The 16,487-nt window shown below is 50.4% G+C and overlaps 1 protein-coding gene across 1 annotated transcript; it reads left to right on the top strand.

Moving 5' to 3' along the window:
- Positions 1-1,902: 1,902 nt before the first annotated feature.
- Positions 1,903-14,594, top strand: CALML4 (calmodulin like 4). The gene is given in 6 exon segments (XM_058541936.1): positions 1,903-2,046; positions 2,048-2,077; positions 2,180-2,210; positions 8,361-8,501; positions 10,166-10,354; positions 13,229-14,594. Coding segments are annotated over 6 exon segments (594 nt in total). The 5' UTR covers positions 1,903-1,941; the 3' UTR covers positions 13,327-14,594.
- The last annotated feature ends 1,893 nt before the right edge of the window (positions 14,595-16,487 follow it).

Raw genomic sequence — 16,487 nt, 5'->3', positions numbered from 1 at the left:
AAACCCCATGACACAATGGCCTTTGTTGTTAGTGGCCTTCGAGTCAATTCCAACTCCTAGCAACCCTGTATACGGCAGGGCTGAACTCTGCCTGATCTTGTGCCGTCCTCTCATCTTCCTGCGCTATATCAGACAATGCTCCACCACTGTTCCTAGGGTTTTCATGGCCAATTTTTTCGGAGGTGGGTGGCCAGGTCTTTCTTCCTAGTCTGTCTAGTCTGGAAGCTCCGCTGAAACCTGCCCACCGTGGGTGACCCTGCTGGTATTTGAAATAGCAGAGGCATAGCTTTTAGCATCACAGCAACATGCAGCCGCCACAGTATGACAACTGACAGATGGGTGGTGTGGTTCCCTGACCGGGAAATGAACCCGGGCTGCTGTGGTGAGAGCACCCAATCTTAACCACTAGACCCCCAGGGCAAGCCACACACTGACTTAAACCCAAGGAAATGTCTTATCTCCCCCATGAGCCCCTTCCAATGTCAGGGTGATTTGGAGCCAGAGCTTTGGCCTGGCTCCTCCAGGCTTCCCCACAAGCCTCAGCTCTGTGCCTCCCACCCTTCCGAGGCCTCACCTGACCTTCCTTCACTTCTCCCCCCAAGGCTGTTAGCGAGAATCTCTCTTCCTCTCCTGCCTCCTGCAGCCCAGCCAGCCTTTCCCTTTCTCAGCCCAACAGGGAGGAGTCAGAATCCTTGAGGTGAAATTCTCTGGGTCTAGAAACAGGTTGAAGAGGTGACTCAGGAGACATGATTTGGGGGAAAAGAAAACCTTCCACATGGATGTGGTCAGGAAAGGAGGGAGGGAGAGTGGACCAAGGGCAGGCCCCACCTGTCCATGTGCCTTGTACAAACACCAAGAGGTCCCTCTTCCTCTGAGCACGTGCTGCCCCTCGCCAGGACCCACTGCTCCCCTGGGCCGGGAGCCCTTGTGCAGGGCACAACCTGTGCAGCCATACAAGCTGGTCCTAACAAAGTGGGCGGAGCCCTGGATTGGAGCCCCACAGACAGGGCGGCCACCAGCTGTGGACAAGGAGATGGAGGGTGAGAACCCAGCTGTGTGCGCAGCTCTAGGGAACGCCCCACACTGCCCTCACTTCCGGGGGAGGAGGGGGACACAAACCGCTGAGGAAATGGGGAGGCAGCGGTTTCTGCCGGAAGGGGTGGGGGCTGCGGTGGGGAGAGGAGGGAAAGGAAGAAAAGAAGGGGTCTTCCTGGCCGGGGAAAGAAACCCAAGAGGCCTCCGGCTGAGACCCCAGCGCAAGCACCCACCCCCACCCCCACCCCCACCTCCAGGGTCCCCGGAAGGAGGGAAGGGTTTGACACGTGTTGAGAACCGACTGTGCGCTGGCCATTTGATTCTCTCCACAGCCCTGTGATGAGGCCCGGCGAGGAAACTGAGGCACAGAGCAGAGAAATGACCCGCCAAGGTCACTCAGCAAATGGGCGTGAAGGGAAGAATCTGAATCCAACCTGACTGAGAACACCAAAGCCTGTGTCCCTTCTACATACCGCTTCCCAAGGCCTCGGCGGTGGGGGCGTCTGGCCCGGGCCGTGCCATCGCGGCGGGGTTTCCGTCCCACCTACAAGGTGGTGCGCGATGAGCCTTTAAAAAGACACAGTGCGCAAAGTGCCCGACACCTAGTGGGAGCTGGTCAGTGTTCCAGCTTAGTCCCAGGAGAGACAGAGAAAGGTCCCCTAAGGCTCAGGAGCAGCTCCACCCTGGGGCCCCCTGTCTGTGTGTCTCTGACCCCTTCTCTGTGTCCGCGGAGGGCTCCCAGGAAGGAACAACGGCGTTTGTCCGTTTGCTACAGAGCATCAGCTTACCGATGCAGGAGCGGCCCCAGGGAGAGCCCTTCTGCAGCCCCGCTTTCTCAAAATCCAACCTGCTGCCTTGGCCCGCACGGAAGCTGGAATCTGACCCCTGGCGCTGGGCCTGGTCTCCATGGCAGCCGCGGATTTATTACTGGGGCCTCCACCCAGCTTGGCGGACTTTCGACTTGAAGCCGGGAGGAAGGGGAACCGGGAAGGCGGTTCTGGGAGCAGCGAGCCCACGGGTGGCAGCCAGAGGCCCCGCAATGGTAAGTGAGGGTCTGCGTCACCCCGCTGGGCTGACCGGGGCTGGGGGAGGGAGGGGCGCTGTCACGGAGGCCCTCCCTGACTGTTTCCTCTCTCTGTTGCAGGCCAAGTTTCTTTCCCAGGACCAAATTAATGGTAGGTTGGGTTTGCTCTTTAATTAGCAACTCACAGCAAAATATGGGTCTCATTAGGCAATTTGCTCTGCTCATTTTTTGTTGGTGGGAAGGAAGGCGCCTGGTCGGAGAGCTGGGCCCACCCACAGGCAAGGGGCGGGCTGCTGCTGGGGGAGGTGGGGAGGTGACAGGAGAGAGAGCTCACTAGAGAGCTTCCTCCAGAACCTGGTAGTTGGGTTTGGGGGAGAAGGGGGAGAGGAGATGGCGAGGAACACCATGAACTGGCTATGGCCAAGGTTCAAACAAAAGAAGGGGGCTTTGTAATGGGCTGAGATAGGGAAAAGAGCCCAGCTCTGCACCCTCCGGCAGGATACTTCTACTCTCTGGGCCTCAGTCTCCCCATCTGTAAAGTGGGGGCGTCAGCTTAGGTGGTCTCTGAGGTCCCTCTGCCCTGACATCAAGCCTGGTTTTGGTGTTTGGAGCACTTTATTCCAAGTCCCCTAACCTGCTGGTCCCCAGGCAGGCTTCAGTTTCTCACAGTGCATAGTTCTATTTCCACAAAGTGAAGGAGAAAGGGTTGGGTTACATAGAACTCAGGAGCCCAGACCTGGACCAGGGGAGGCTCAGCAGAGCCCAGGTAACATCCTGCAGGCCTTGGAGGTGGGCTTAGGGTTACCTGGGCAGGGATTCCAGAGTCCTAGGTACCCAGAGCTTGGTCTAGAAGGGAGAGTGGGTGAGTGGGTTGCAGGCTCCAGGTGGCACCTCCCCATAGACCCCTTGCTATCCTCACCCCAAGAGGAGGGCCAGAGCAGGGAAAAAACACAAGGCCCAGGGCAGGGGCCTCTCCTGCCCAGGTCTCAAGGCAAGACTGAACAGGTCTCAGGGCTGGAGTCCAGCTGTCAGCCTCAGTGTTCCCTCACCCACACCTGGTTCTGAGGCTCACTGACCCTCCCTCCTGGGGCCCCGAAGCCCCCAGAAGGGAATAAGATAAGCTTCCCTGTGTATCCCGGTATCTTACATCAAGAAAGTGGCTAATAAATGAATGAAAGACTGGGCAGGGGTGGCCTGCTGGAGTAGGAAGAACAGGGGCCTTGGGGGCCACAGACCTGGGGTCCAATCACTCTGAGCCTCAGTTTTCTCATCTGTGAGGCGAGGATAATGACACTGCCTCACCAGGCTGCTGTGAGTGAAGGACAGAGAGGATAATGTCAGTCATGTACCCCACACTGGGCAAAGCCTGGGTGTCACTGAGCCCTGTGCTGGGGCCATCTTGCCCTAGCTAGCGCCAGCCAGGTGGTACAGTCTTAGGAATTTTGTGGGCTGGTTGTTAAAATCAGTCATTATTACACAGTGTAAAATGAAACAATATTCCAATCCTGCATCTATGCAACAACAGAAAAAAGATAGCCCTGTTGCAATCAGCAGTGCCGAAGATTTGGAAGAGGCTTCCGTTTAATGAATGTAATTTGTACAAGGGTGAGAAACAGTTTAACAGTAGATCGTTTATCAGATTTAATTACAATATTCATTCATTGGGAAAAGAGGTGCATTCATTGGCATGCAACCTCATTGGTCAAATCATGGCTGAATCAAAACCGAAGGTTGGCAGCAGATACGAGAGTTGGCCAAACTCACTTGTGATAATCAATTGGCTCGATGGAATTTATAATGCAGAACATGGCATATTTTATTATTATTTGTGAATTACGTACTCCACATCCTTTATCTCTGTAAAATTTATAATAAACTTATATACATGTGTCATCAGAGCCAGTTGTTAAACCTTCGCCAGCACATTATCCCAGGCCCTGGGGACAGCTCTTTCTTGCCCTGGAGCATTTGTGTCTTCAAAGGAAAGACGTAAAGGGGATTTTTAATCCAATTCATTTAACCCAATTTATTCTTTCGTTCAACAAGTATATGAGTCTTTTCTTTGTGCCAGCCCAGTTCTAGGCATTCAAGATACAGCAGAGAACCCCTACCCTCACGGGGGTCACCTTCCAGGGAGGGGGCAACAAAGGAAAACCATAAAACGTATAGGATGCTAGACGGCCAGCCTGTCAGGAGAGAAGGCCGGAAGGTGACAAGGAGTTGCGGGGGGTGCTGGAGGTGTGTGGAGAACTGCCCTGTCTTCTTGTTCTACCGCTGGAATTTTAAGTTCAGATCTGGCCTTCCAGGTCTTACGTGGTGTATTTGTCAAGATAGGAAGACAGAACTGCCTTATGTAACAGTTTGTTAGGAGGTGGGCCTCCATTTGACCCTGGCCCTGCTGATATCAGGAGCCGCCAGCCCCAGGTACTGATACAGGGTACGTGGGAGGGGGCAGTTGGCCCGTCTGAAGAGCCAGGCCCCAAGGATGGGATGGCCCCTTCCAGCACAACTGTCGTAGGATGAGGTCTCAGGAGGGCAGTGGGCCCACTCCTCGCCCAGGATCAAATCCTGACAGGAGACAAGGTGGGGCAGCCATGAGAGGTCCCCAGGAGGGGCATGCGGGGAGAGCTGAGTTTAAGCCCTGCGTGCAGGGTGGCCCCCTCTCTGTCCCCCTGATGTCAGGTGCTGGTCCGGCTGGCACTGGTCCCTCTTGGAGGGAATTGGGTTTTGCAGGAATCAAAGGTGGGGTCTTAGGCCAGGCTCTGGCCTGCTCCCCTTGGGCCACTGCAGCCTCTGCCGCCTGGTCCTGCCTGTGGTCTGCCCCTCCCGAAGCCCAGGCTCTGGAAGTTCTGAACCTGGCAGGGAGAGGGGCTTCCTCTTCAACCTCTCCGCAAGCACAAAGGCAGCGAATTGTCTCTAGACCTCACCTGCCGGCCGGCCTTTTATTAGCTCCCCCTCTGCAATCCTAGGCTGCCGAGAGAGGCCTTATTTAGGGAACATGCAGGGACCCTAGGCCTGGGCTGGGGGGGTTGGGGGTTTCCTTCTCCCTCCCCTCTCCCACTCTGCTGCCCTCTCGTGGCTCCTGCCTGGGAATCGAGGATCCGGTGTGGCTTCAGGGGCGGAGCTGGCTTCAGGAGCCAGGCTGCCCACTGGAGGCCCTCAGCCACTCCAGCCTTCACTGCCCCATCTGCACAATGGGAACAATGAAGGGACCACAGCACAGCAGCGCTGCGAGGATTACACAAGGGCCTGGGGCAAAGCGCTCAGTAGTGTGAGCTGTCGTCGTCGTCGTTTTGTTATTATTATTATCAGCTAAGGAGCCGCTGGTCCAGGCCTCTGAGGAACCAGCTGGGTGGTGTGAGAAGCAGGAGAGGGCAGGGTGCTGAGAAGGCCAGTGCAGGGCCCAGGGCCGGCAGGTTCCCGGTGGGGCTCAAGCAGGGCTCACCCTGTGGGCCTCAGGGATGGGACGGGGATCACCTGGGGAGCTCTTGACCAATTCTTTTTTTTTTTTTTTTCCCCCATTCTACTTGGTGTGTAGTGGCACCTCATTGTGGTTTTAATTTGACTTTCCTTAGTGAACTACTTTTAAACATCTGTTATTCATTATGTAATATTTGATAGATGTAAATGAACATGCATAACAGAAGTATAATTTATAAAATACCCAATTTAGGACCCAAAACATTCTCAATATCATTGCACCTTCTGGTGCTTTTTCCTTCATTCATCTATGTGTATTCCTCCCTCCCAAAGACAGTTGCTCTACCAAATTTGGTGTTTATCTTTGCCTTCATTTTATTGAATATGTTTTTGTTATAATTTTTTGCTGTCTTTCAGAAAATAGTTTTAACATGTTTTATGTACTATTTGCTGGTTCTTTTATTTTCAATTACTGTTTTTATTTTTAATGTTGATAAAAACACGTAACATGAATTTTACTATCTAAATCGTTTTTAAGTGTACAGTTCAATAGTTTTTAGTACATTCACATTGTTGCGCTACCATCACCACCATCCATCTCCAGAAGTCTTTTCATCTTGCAAAACTGCAACTCTGTACCCATTAAACACTAACTCCACATTACCCCATCTTCCCAGACCCTGGCAACCACCATTCTACTTTCTGTCTCTATTAATTTGACTGCTTTTGATACCTCAAATAAGTGGAATCATCCAGTATTTGTCTTTCTGTGATTGGTTTTCTACACTAAGTGTAATGTCCTCAAGGTTTATCTATGTTGTAGTATGTATCTTCTTTTTTTTTTTTTTTTTTTTTTTTTTTTTTTTTTTTTTTTTTTGTGAGGAGATCAGCCCTGAGCTAACATCCGCCAATCCTCCTCTTTTTTTCGCTGAGGAAGACGGCCCTGGGCTAACATCTGTGCCTATCTTCCTCCACTTTATATGGGACGCCGCCACAGCATGGCTTACCAAGCAGTGCGTCGGTGCGCGCCCGGGATCCGAACCAGCGAACCCCGGGCCGCCGCAGCGGAGCGCGCGCACTTAACCGCTTGCGCCACCGGGCCGGCCCCAGTATGTATCTTCTTTTTAAGGCTGAATAATATTCTATGGTATGTATATATGGCATTTTGTTTGTCCATTTGGGTTGCTTCCATGTTTTGGCTATTGTGAATAACGCTACTAACAACATGAATGTACACATATTTTTTTTAGACCCTGATTTCAATTCTTCTGGGTATATAACCAGAAGCGAAATTGTTGGATCATATGGTATTCTATTTTTAATTTTTTGAGGACCTACCATAGTGTTTTCCACAGTGGCTGCACCATTTTACATTTCCACCAAGAGTGCACAAGGGTTACAATTTCTTCTTGAGAACCTTTGTTATTTTCTGTTTTATTTTTTTGATAGTAGCCATCCTAATGGGTGTAAGGTGGTTTCTTATTGTGGTTTTGATTTGTGTTTACCTAATGATTACTGATATTGAGAATTTTTTCATGTGATTATTGCTGATTTGTGTATCTTCTATGGAGAAATCTCCATTCAAGTTTTTTGCCCATTTTTTAATTGGGTCATTTGATTTTTGTTGTTGGGTTGTTGGAGTTCTGTATATACTCTGGGTATAAATGTCTTATCTGATGTATGATTTGCAAATATTTTCTCTCATTCTGTGAGGTGCCTTTTCACTCAGTTGATTGTGTGCTTTGATACCCTGAAGTTTTTTTGTTTGTTTGTTTGTTTGTTTTTATTGATGTTTTAATGGTTTCTAACATTGTGAAATTTTGGGTTGTACATTTTTGTTTGTCCATCACCATATATATGACTCCCTTCAGCCCTTGTGCCCACCCCTCACCCCCCACCCCCCACCCCCACCCCCACTGCCCCTGGTAACCACAGTCCAGTTTTCCCTGAGCTCTTGACCAATTCTGATGGCAGCCGCACCCCCGGTCCCTGAATCAGAATCTCTGGGCGGGGGGGGGGGGCTGGTATTTTCTGGAGCACCTAGCCTGCTTCACTGTGACGGAGATGCAGGGGATGCCCACTCCGCTAGGCCGTGAGACTGGATCTAGAGGCCTTAGCTCGGGCAGCCATTTCATCGCCACCCAGAGAGAAGGGGTTCGGGAGAGCAGCCAGCCGGCTCTGGTCAGAGCCTGGGAGGACGTCCCGCAGCACCCCTTGACGTCATTGAGAACAGGACCAGGACTTGGGCCAGAGGGCATCGTGAGAGTTCAGCAGCCTGCAGGCTGGGGGCTGGAGCAGTGGACTGAGAAGTGCCCACAGTCGTGGTAATAATTGCCACCACATCTAAGAGCCACTCTCTGCCAGGCCCTCCCAGAGGAGATTTCTGGTCCTCTCGGTAACCCAGAGGCATTATTATCTCCCTTTCCCACATATATTGTCTTTGCACAGGTCCCCTGGGCGTCTGGACGCCCTGCTCTGGGCACCTGGTCCCCCTGGGCTGAGAGAGCCTTCCTCTGGTTTTCATCAGTTGTAGGAGGGCAGAAAAGGGGGAAAAGAGAAAGGAGAAGGAAGGAAGGAGGAAGGGGGGAGGCGGAAGGGGACTTGGGAGAGGGAGGGAATAGCGTCGCCAGATAAAATACAGGACACCCAGTTAAATCTGAATTTCAGATAAACACAAATACTTGTTTTGATAAGTATATCCCAGGCAAAATTTGGGACATAATTGCACTAAAAATGTATTCATTGTTCATCTGAAATTCAGTTTAAATTGGCAGTCCTGTATTTTTATTTGTCAAATCTGGCACCCTAGGAGGGGAGGGAGAGGACGGAGAGGTTGTGGGGCGGGGTGGGGAGTGAGTGACTGTCCGTCTGGGCCTGGCAGAGTACAAGGAATGCTTCTCCCTGTACGACCAGCAGCAGCGCGGCAAGATAAAAGCCCCTGACCTCCTGGTGGTGATGAGGTGCCTGGGGGCCAGCCCGACGCCAGGCGAGGTGCAGCGGCACCTGCAGACGCACGGGATAGGTGAGTGCGCTGCCCCAGAGCCTGTTGCCAGGGGAGAAGCCGCCGGGGCTGGTGGGTGGGCCCTGAGCCCTGCAGCTGTGGTCCTGCAGAGGGGCCCAGCAGAAGGGTGCAGATGGTGGGGTGTGAACAGCTCAGAAGGTTGGGGTCAGGTGGTAGGCAGAGCTCACGGGCTCCTGCCTCACTTGGGCTTCCTTGAGTCCTCACAGCAGCCGGTGATACCCCCATCTCACAGAGGACTTCCAGATCTAGGCATTCCAACGAGGTTAGCACAGACCTGCAGTCAAGACAGTGATCCCGGTGGTGTTCTGATAGAATGGTTTCCCTGGATTGAGTGTTAGTCCTGTGCTCAGCTCAAATAACCCCATGAAGTAGGCACTATCCTAATCCCTGGTTATGGGTAAACACCAAAGTTCAGAGTCATTAGGTAACTTGCCCAAGTGCTTAATTAAGCCGATGGAACCCAATTCTTCTGATTTCAAAGACTGACCCCCTAAAAACAACACGATACTGTGAGAAAAAAGGTAGAAGAAAACCCACCCAAAACTTCCCAAGTGGTTCTCTCTAGTGAGGGGATTAGGGGTGATTTTCATTCCCTTTATTGTTGTTTCCTGTTTTTGACAACGGGAACACAGAGGACTTTTATAACCAGAAACAAACAAGTGGGGTTTTTTTAAGGAAAAAAAAGGAGGGGCGTCAGGAGGCTGGGGTGGCTGTTTGCGCTGGTAGCTGGACACTTAGGAAGGAAAGACTGGCCCAGAGGAAGGGGGTGCCTGGAAGGAGCACTTGACCTGGAGCCCAGAGGCAACTTCTCAGTCTCTGGACCTCAGTTTCCTCATGTCTCAGATGGGTTCTACCATCTGCTAGGGTTGTCCTGAGGTCCCGTCAGAGCGTGCCTGCAGCAGCACTGGGAGCCATCCCCGGGCTGGCCAAGCTGGGCCTGGGGCGGGCCTCTGAAGGCCTGGAGCCCAGTGATGGGGCACTCAGCAACTGAGATCCCCCGTTTCCAGCTCCGAAGGGGTGGTGGTTTCCTTTGGTATCTGTCTCCTCCAAACAGGAAGTTGTGGTCAGGGGAAGTTCTGATTTCCTGCAGTTGTAGCCTGGCCGGGTCCCCAGGCGTGCTCGGAGAGGGGCATGGACTGAGGAGACTGGGCTGGAGGCTGCAGTGAGGGGAAAGGCAGGTGAACAGCCCAGGTGGGACTGGGGCTTGAGGCCCCAAGGGGGGTCGCCCGTCTATCTTGGTGGATGTGCTGCAGTGGGCACTAAGGTGGGGGGTGGGGTGGACACATAGATGTACTTCCCTCCAGTTCAGGGCAGGAGAGAAGCAGCCAGAAGGGAGCAGAGGAGGTGGCGCTCCATCTTGATCCTGCTGCTGCTCTGTGATGTGACTCCACACTCTGAGCTTCTGCCTCCTTAGTGGGCAAAATGAGATGATGATAACCATAGTCACTGAGGATTGTTGGGAGGATTAAATGAGGCGTATCCATGGTAGCAACTCAGTAGGAGGGGCTGCATCCTCTTCACCATGACCTCTGCCACCATCATGGCGGCTCCTGAGTTAGGTGGCTCTTGAGCTGGCCATGAAGGCTTGGGCAGAAGGCCAGTTGGCTTCCCCAAGCAGAGCCTTTTCCTCCCTGTTCACTCTGCTGTGTTTGGGGGTTTCCTAGAAAGAAATGGAGAGCTGGATTTCTCCACTTTCCTCACCATTATGCACATGCAAATCAAACAAGAGGACCCAAAGAAAGAAATTCTTTTGGCCATGTTGATGGCGGACAAGGAGAAGAAAGGCTACATCATGGCGTCTGAGCTGCGGTCAAAACTCACGAAACTGGGGGAGAAGCTCACCCACAAGGAAGGTAATGCCCTGGGTCCATCTTTCCCAGTAGCAGGAGTGGATTAGGGAGTTGGGGGGATGACGCCAAAGCCCAATCCATGCCACCAGGATTGTGTGGACCCTGCATTAGATGCACGCTCCAGAGGCTGCTGCTGGATGTCAAGGTGGGTGAACTCTGGGCTGGAGTCCAGGGGAAGAACTAGGGAGCCTGGGGGTGACAGTGGAGAAGTCGGCAGAGCAAAGGGACGGCCTGTGGAAACCCAGCTGGGATCCACGTGGGCATCACGCTGTGTTTAAGCTTTCACTGTGGGCCTTCATTTAGTGCTTATGGCATCCCTGGGAGCACTAGTGCCCCCCTTATACTGATAAAGAAACAGGTAAAGTGGGGGGCTTATGAGTAGCTGAGCTAGAAGTTGAATGCAGGCCAATTAGACACTTGTCCACCTCCCAGCCCATCTCAGGCTCATCCCCTCCCCACAGCTGTCTTTTGAAGTTGCTGCTGATGCCAAGAGTTTCCAAACTGAGATGATACTTTGCCCCTTTTCCTCATGGCTCAGCCAACACTGAGAGCTCTTCCAGAAGGGGTGTCCATGGCGGTCTTGGCAGGGACTGCTGGTCACAGAACCCCACCAGTGGGTCTTTGCCTGGAATCTTCCAGCAGCCCAGCATACCTTCCTGCTTCAGAACAGCACCAGCAGCCTGGGTCTTCTGGGAAAGCCCTTTGTACATGGGAAAGGGCAACCTCAATGCTGGGCCATTTGCCCGCATTCTTCCAGCCTGCCTGGCTAGCCCTTCGGCCCTGCCACAGCTGCCATCCCGGGTCACTGCCAGAGTCCACATCCACCAACCGGAGGCTGGGATTTCTAGTTAGGCCCCTGGGCTGTGGTTGGGATGGGAGGGTTGGGGTGGGACACAAGTGGCTGGAGAAAAAGGGCTACAATCATGACAGCCTTTAGCCTTTGGTTAAGTCACAACAAGCCAGTGGAGAGGTTACAATGTCGTGGTTTGAATTAGATTTGAATCCTGGCTCCCCCTCCTTCTGGGGGCGCTCAGGCGAGTTTCTTAACCTCTCTCACCCTCCTCAGTTTTCTTGTTGGGAAATGAGGTTACAATAGACAATCGCTCAGGTCCCTGCAAGAGCTAACGTTCTGTAAAGCAGTCTGCTTAGATTTTATCTGCAGTCACAGAGGCACAGTGCAAAAGCATTTAAAAATAGTGCTCCAGAAGGCCGATGCAGCTAGCTCTCCCCCACTTCTTCAGGCTGGCAGCTATCACCATCTCAGCTTTCACTGGGGCTGTTTTATGTGAACAGGGGAAACATGGGCTCTCCTTCCCTCTCAGACTCTCAGGACACTGCTTGGCCATTTATGTACCAGGTGGAGTGTTAGCTGAGAGGGCCAGTGGGGGCCTTAATTCTCAGGGTTAATGATCTCTGTCTAAAGCAATACCATGGCCCCCAAACTCACACACATCTCTCATTTGTTTAACCATTAAAGAAATAGTTCAAAGAAACTAGCAATGTGTTCCAGACAAGCAGGGAGGCCGATTTCCTTTCCTCTTGCTGTGGGAAACAGGAAAGATGATACTAGAAGTAGGAATCCTTTACCTTGGGTGATTGAGAGAAAATCTTCAATTTTACTAAGAAGCATCCTTGGAGCAGCTGGAGATGGCTGCTGGGGAGGCCTCCCTTCCGAGGCCTGGGACAGGCTGACTTCAGCACCCTGGTTCTTTATGGGTTCGCAGAGGGAACTGCCATTCTACCCAGAAGGCATCAACAGGATCCAGCCCCCGGCTATGAGGGGCTGCCCCTCTTCTGGACAGGAGGCAGCTGCAGTAGTTGGCACTGGAGCTGGTGTTGGACCTGTCCACAGGGACAGTTTTAACCAAGTGGCTGATGGTAGAAGCTTCCCCACGAAATAAGATAAATCAGTCTCCTCCACATTCTAAAAATACTCAGAACTACTATCATCTCAGGCACAGAGCACAGTAATTACATTTTAGAGGATAGTTAAGCAGAGAATCACAGGATATTTTCTTACTGCCCAGAATTATGTATTGGGGATGTCTAGGGGCAGGGAAGTTAACACAGGGCAGTGAGACAGTTTTGCAAGATGGTGCGGATGGTCCAAAGAGCCAAAGGTAGGTTGGCCCTGAGAGGCCGCTGTGGAGAAATGTAAGCTGAAATGGCGCTTCTTGCCAGCGCCTGGGACAAGCTAGTATTTTGTCTCAGGAATCCAGAACCAGAAGAAACAAGTAAATGAAGTGATTTTTTTGGAGCAACATGCGAGAACAATGGCAGTTTTGTATACTATGAGCTTTAGACACAGTTGAATTTATTTTCTCTCATACTACCCCCACTCTCAAAACACACTTTTTAAAAAAGAGGTGATGGTGGCAGACACCGCTTGTCACTAAGTGCCCTCTTGGGGTGGGGGGTGGGGGGAAATGCCCATTTGGAAGGGAAGGCAGGCAGGCCAGGGGCAGGCCAAAGCCTGGGCTGGGTGGAGGGTCTCTGCTTTCTGCGCAGAAGCTGAGAGGGAGGGCTGTGGAAGGTAAAATCCATGCCAAAGTTTTCTGGAAATATAGGCACGGGGTCAGATATATTCTAAAAACAAAAAACACAAGGTGGCTTCAGAGACTGAATCCTCATCAGTACACCTCCCTGCCCCCTACCCCGGCCCCTGCAGAAAGCCTGATTAACTCAAAATTGAATCCATGGTCTCCAAGGGGGAGGGGGAGTGTTGTCCTGTTCTGTTCACTGGTTTACTTCCAGGTCTACAGGAACAGTCAACTGGACACTCAGGGAATACCTCTGGGGAGCCCCAACCCCTAAGAACTCGATGTCCTATAATGTAACACTAAAGCCAAACTGAAAAATTAATGTGATTTATTGCAGTGGATGAACTTTTCAGGGAAGCAAATATCGAACCAAATGGCAAAGTGAAGTATGATGAATTCATCCACAAGATCACGATTCCTGTGCAGGACTACTGAATGAAGAGAAAGCAGGAGAGCCTCCCTGGGCCTGAAAACTCAGACTGATTAATCTTTAAAAAGAAGTGTTCCTTTCACTCTAGGGTGATGGCAGACACAGCAGCAAGATGACATTACCCAACTGCAGCAGAGGATAACTTAGCAATGAAAATAAATGATTTCAGCCATGGTGTTAGCATGTCTTTAATAAAAGATTTTTATTGATTTTAATAACTACCATTAGTTCAGCCCTTTACAGCTGGAAAGAGTCTATGATTTGGAGTTGCGCCTGGTTCCAAGTCCTGACTCTGCCATTGCCCAGCTACGTGACTTTGGGCAAATCATTTCACCCCTCAAAACCTCAGGATCCTCACTAAAGTAGGATTCCTACTTCTTACCTCATGGAGCCTGTTGAGGATGGTCTGAGATAATGACTTGAAAATGCCTTTGCAAACTGTAGAGCACTGTGCAATCCTCACTTACCATGGTAGTGCTTTTCCTAAAAAGGGCAATCTACCAAAAGACTACATGGTCACGTGTCGCTTAACGACGGGGATACATTCTGAGAACTGCGTTGTTAGGCGATTTTGTCTTTGTGCAAACATTGTAGAGCGTGCTTAACAAACCTAGATGGTATAGCCTACTACACACCTAGACTATATGGTACTAATCTGGTGGGACCACGGTCATATATGCGGTCCGTTGTTGAGTGAAATGTTGTTATGCGGCTCATGCCTATATTCTATATCTGGGTGCTGGAACCATCTTCCACATTTCCAAGATAAAGCCAGTGCTAGCTGACAAACAGCGACAAGCAAAGAGCTAAAACAAGCAAACAAAAAAACTATGACAACATTTCTTGCGGCACCATGCGTGGCCGCATAACAAATTCTCATGCCCATCTCAACACACAGTAACATAGTTCAGGATATTCACTCATTCCGAGGATAGGGTGAAAACACTCATGTTAAAACAAGGCAGCATCAGTTAAACAGCTGGCAGAGTGACCTGACTTTACAGCCCACACCAAAGGAAACCAGACGTGACATGTTGCATTCACTGAAGCCTTACAGAGCTTGAGACGGCCCTTTCTGACGCTCCTGTCAGAATTTCGAGCTTTCCACTGGCTTGTTATCAGCGAGGGTCACGGGACTAGGACGATCTGCTTACGTGGACCAAATTGATCATGGCTTCCAGCCATTTCCCCAGGACTAATGGAGAGTAACAAGGGATGTAACAGGCCATGGCCATGATGCAGCAAGAGCCCTAGGAAACAGTAGTAGGGGTACCAGTCCTGCTGAGAGCTCTTCCAGCTCAGGTGGCTTTTTAAGTGAGTTACGTAGCCAAGAAGTGCCAGGCTGGTGCTGCCTGCATGCTCATCAAATTTGTGGATCCATTGGTAGTGGTAGCACAGCCCTAAAAGGGGGCTGCCAGGGCATAGCTCTAAGTATCGAGGTTTTCATCTTTATATGTATCAAAATTGGGCTCTCTGGGCTGTAGCTTTGTCTAATGGTGCCTTAGTGGCTAAAGCAAAAGAAAACCAAATTAAGAGGAGGAGGTGTGTCTTTTGGGAGGTTATCCAAGACACAAACCTAAGGGCCAGGCATAGGGGAAACTGCAGAGGACAAAACAGTCATGGTCTTAGTGCAACTATCTCACGATGCCGCGTGGCTTCTGACCAAACTGAGGTCCTGAGAAAGGAGACTCATTTTCTCAACAGCGTAATCGCCCATGGGAGTGAGTAGGAATTCCTAGACGCTGTAGAGGATGGTTTTGTGGGGGGCAGGCAGTAAACAGCCCAAACACCAAGTGGGTGAAGTGATGGGGAGCGTAGGTTCACACAGTGCAGGGGCAGATCCCAGTTTTGTGGGGTCTGAGTCTTATGACTTGGCAGCCTTGTTTAAGAATACAAAAATAGAAATATAGAATTGCTAGGGCTGCTCTCAGGACCCTGGAAGAGGCCAGACCAAGTGAGGGGCCCTGGAGCTTGAACTTCATTACCTGCATGGTAAATTGACCTGAGGGCTGGTTAGGTGCTGGCACCCCACAGAGAACTGCTATATTTCACTTTCAGGCAAAGCTCAAGGGTCCTAGCTCCACATCTCTCTTTAACCCATCATGGACGTTAGGACGCAAGTCCTGCACAGCCAATCTGGAATACCAATGATTAGACAGTAGATATCTAGGATTTAGATGGCACAGGAAAAGGAAGTTCTGGGTTATAATAATTGAGGGTACTTTCCCTCAAAGCTTTTTTTGTGTTTGTCACTGAGTGGTCCCAGTATGGTTTTAGAGCAAGTTTTATTAATCTCATTTGCCTAACAGGAACCTGAAGTATAGCTTGCCAAAAACACCTAAATGGCGTGGAGTGGCCATTAGAACCTGGGGCTCATCTCCGCTGACTCGGTGTTCCTAATTAAGGGTGTTCAGTGGCTAGGATTCTAAGATCCTATGATGTGTTCTGATTTAAACCTCTACCCCAGGGAAGGCTTTTGCACTATCCCATATCTGAGTTTCATGCTCATTCCTGAAATTCCAGTTAGTTTACCTAGCACCTAGTATTGTTTACAAAAAACACCACAGTGCTCTGAGCACTCAAACTGGAGATTATTAAACAGATTTAAAACTAAACAGATGCTGTGGTTCATTACAAAGCTAGCCATATTTCAATAAGAAAGGGGAATGATGGCTGTATACTCATTACTTACCTCAAAGCATGTTGCGAGAGAATTAGTTACTTGTCATGCTTTGAAATCTCTGGATGAAAGGTGCTTTGGAAGCACAAAGCATTAGCACTTTTCTCATAGGGATTGTCCCCCTGTATACCGAGCAGTATATTTTACAGAAGACAAATTAACTGAAGGCTTTTCTTTTATTACATCTAAAGAGCTCTACATAAACAGGTAACATTCAATAGGTAAACAATTTTTTTTTTCCAATGCATGTAATAAATATTTTCACTTGGAACTTTTATACAAACTGACATTGGTCTACTATACATTTTTAAAAGCCATTTTACTGGTTTGGCATGCGGTATGGAAATTCTAAGAGAGAAAGTTTTAAGGCAATGAATCACAGATTTAAGTTCATGGAATTTATGGTAACTTTTATATCTGTTTATATACATTTTCCCCTTTGTTAATTAAACAATTAACAGCAGCACACTCTGGGACCACCAGCTA

This window comes from Diceros bicornis, chromosome 5 (genome assembly GCF_020826845.1).
Source record: "Diceros bicornis minor isolate mBicDic1 chromosome 5, mDicBic1.mat.cur, whole genome shotgun sequence".
In the NCBI taxonomy this organism is placed as follows: Eukaryota; Metazoa; Chordata; class Mammalia; order Perissodactyla; family Rhinocerotidae; genus Diceros; species Diceros bicornis.
This window is presented reverse-complemented; position numbering and strand designations above follow the sequence as displayed.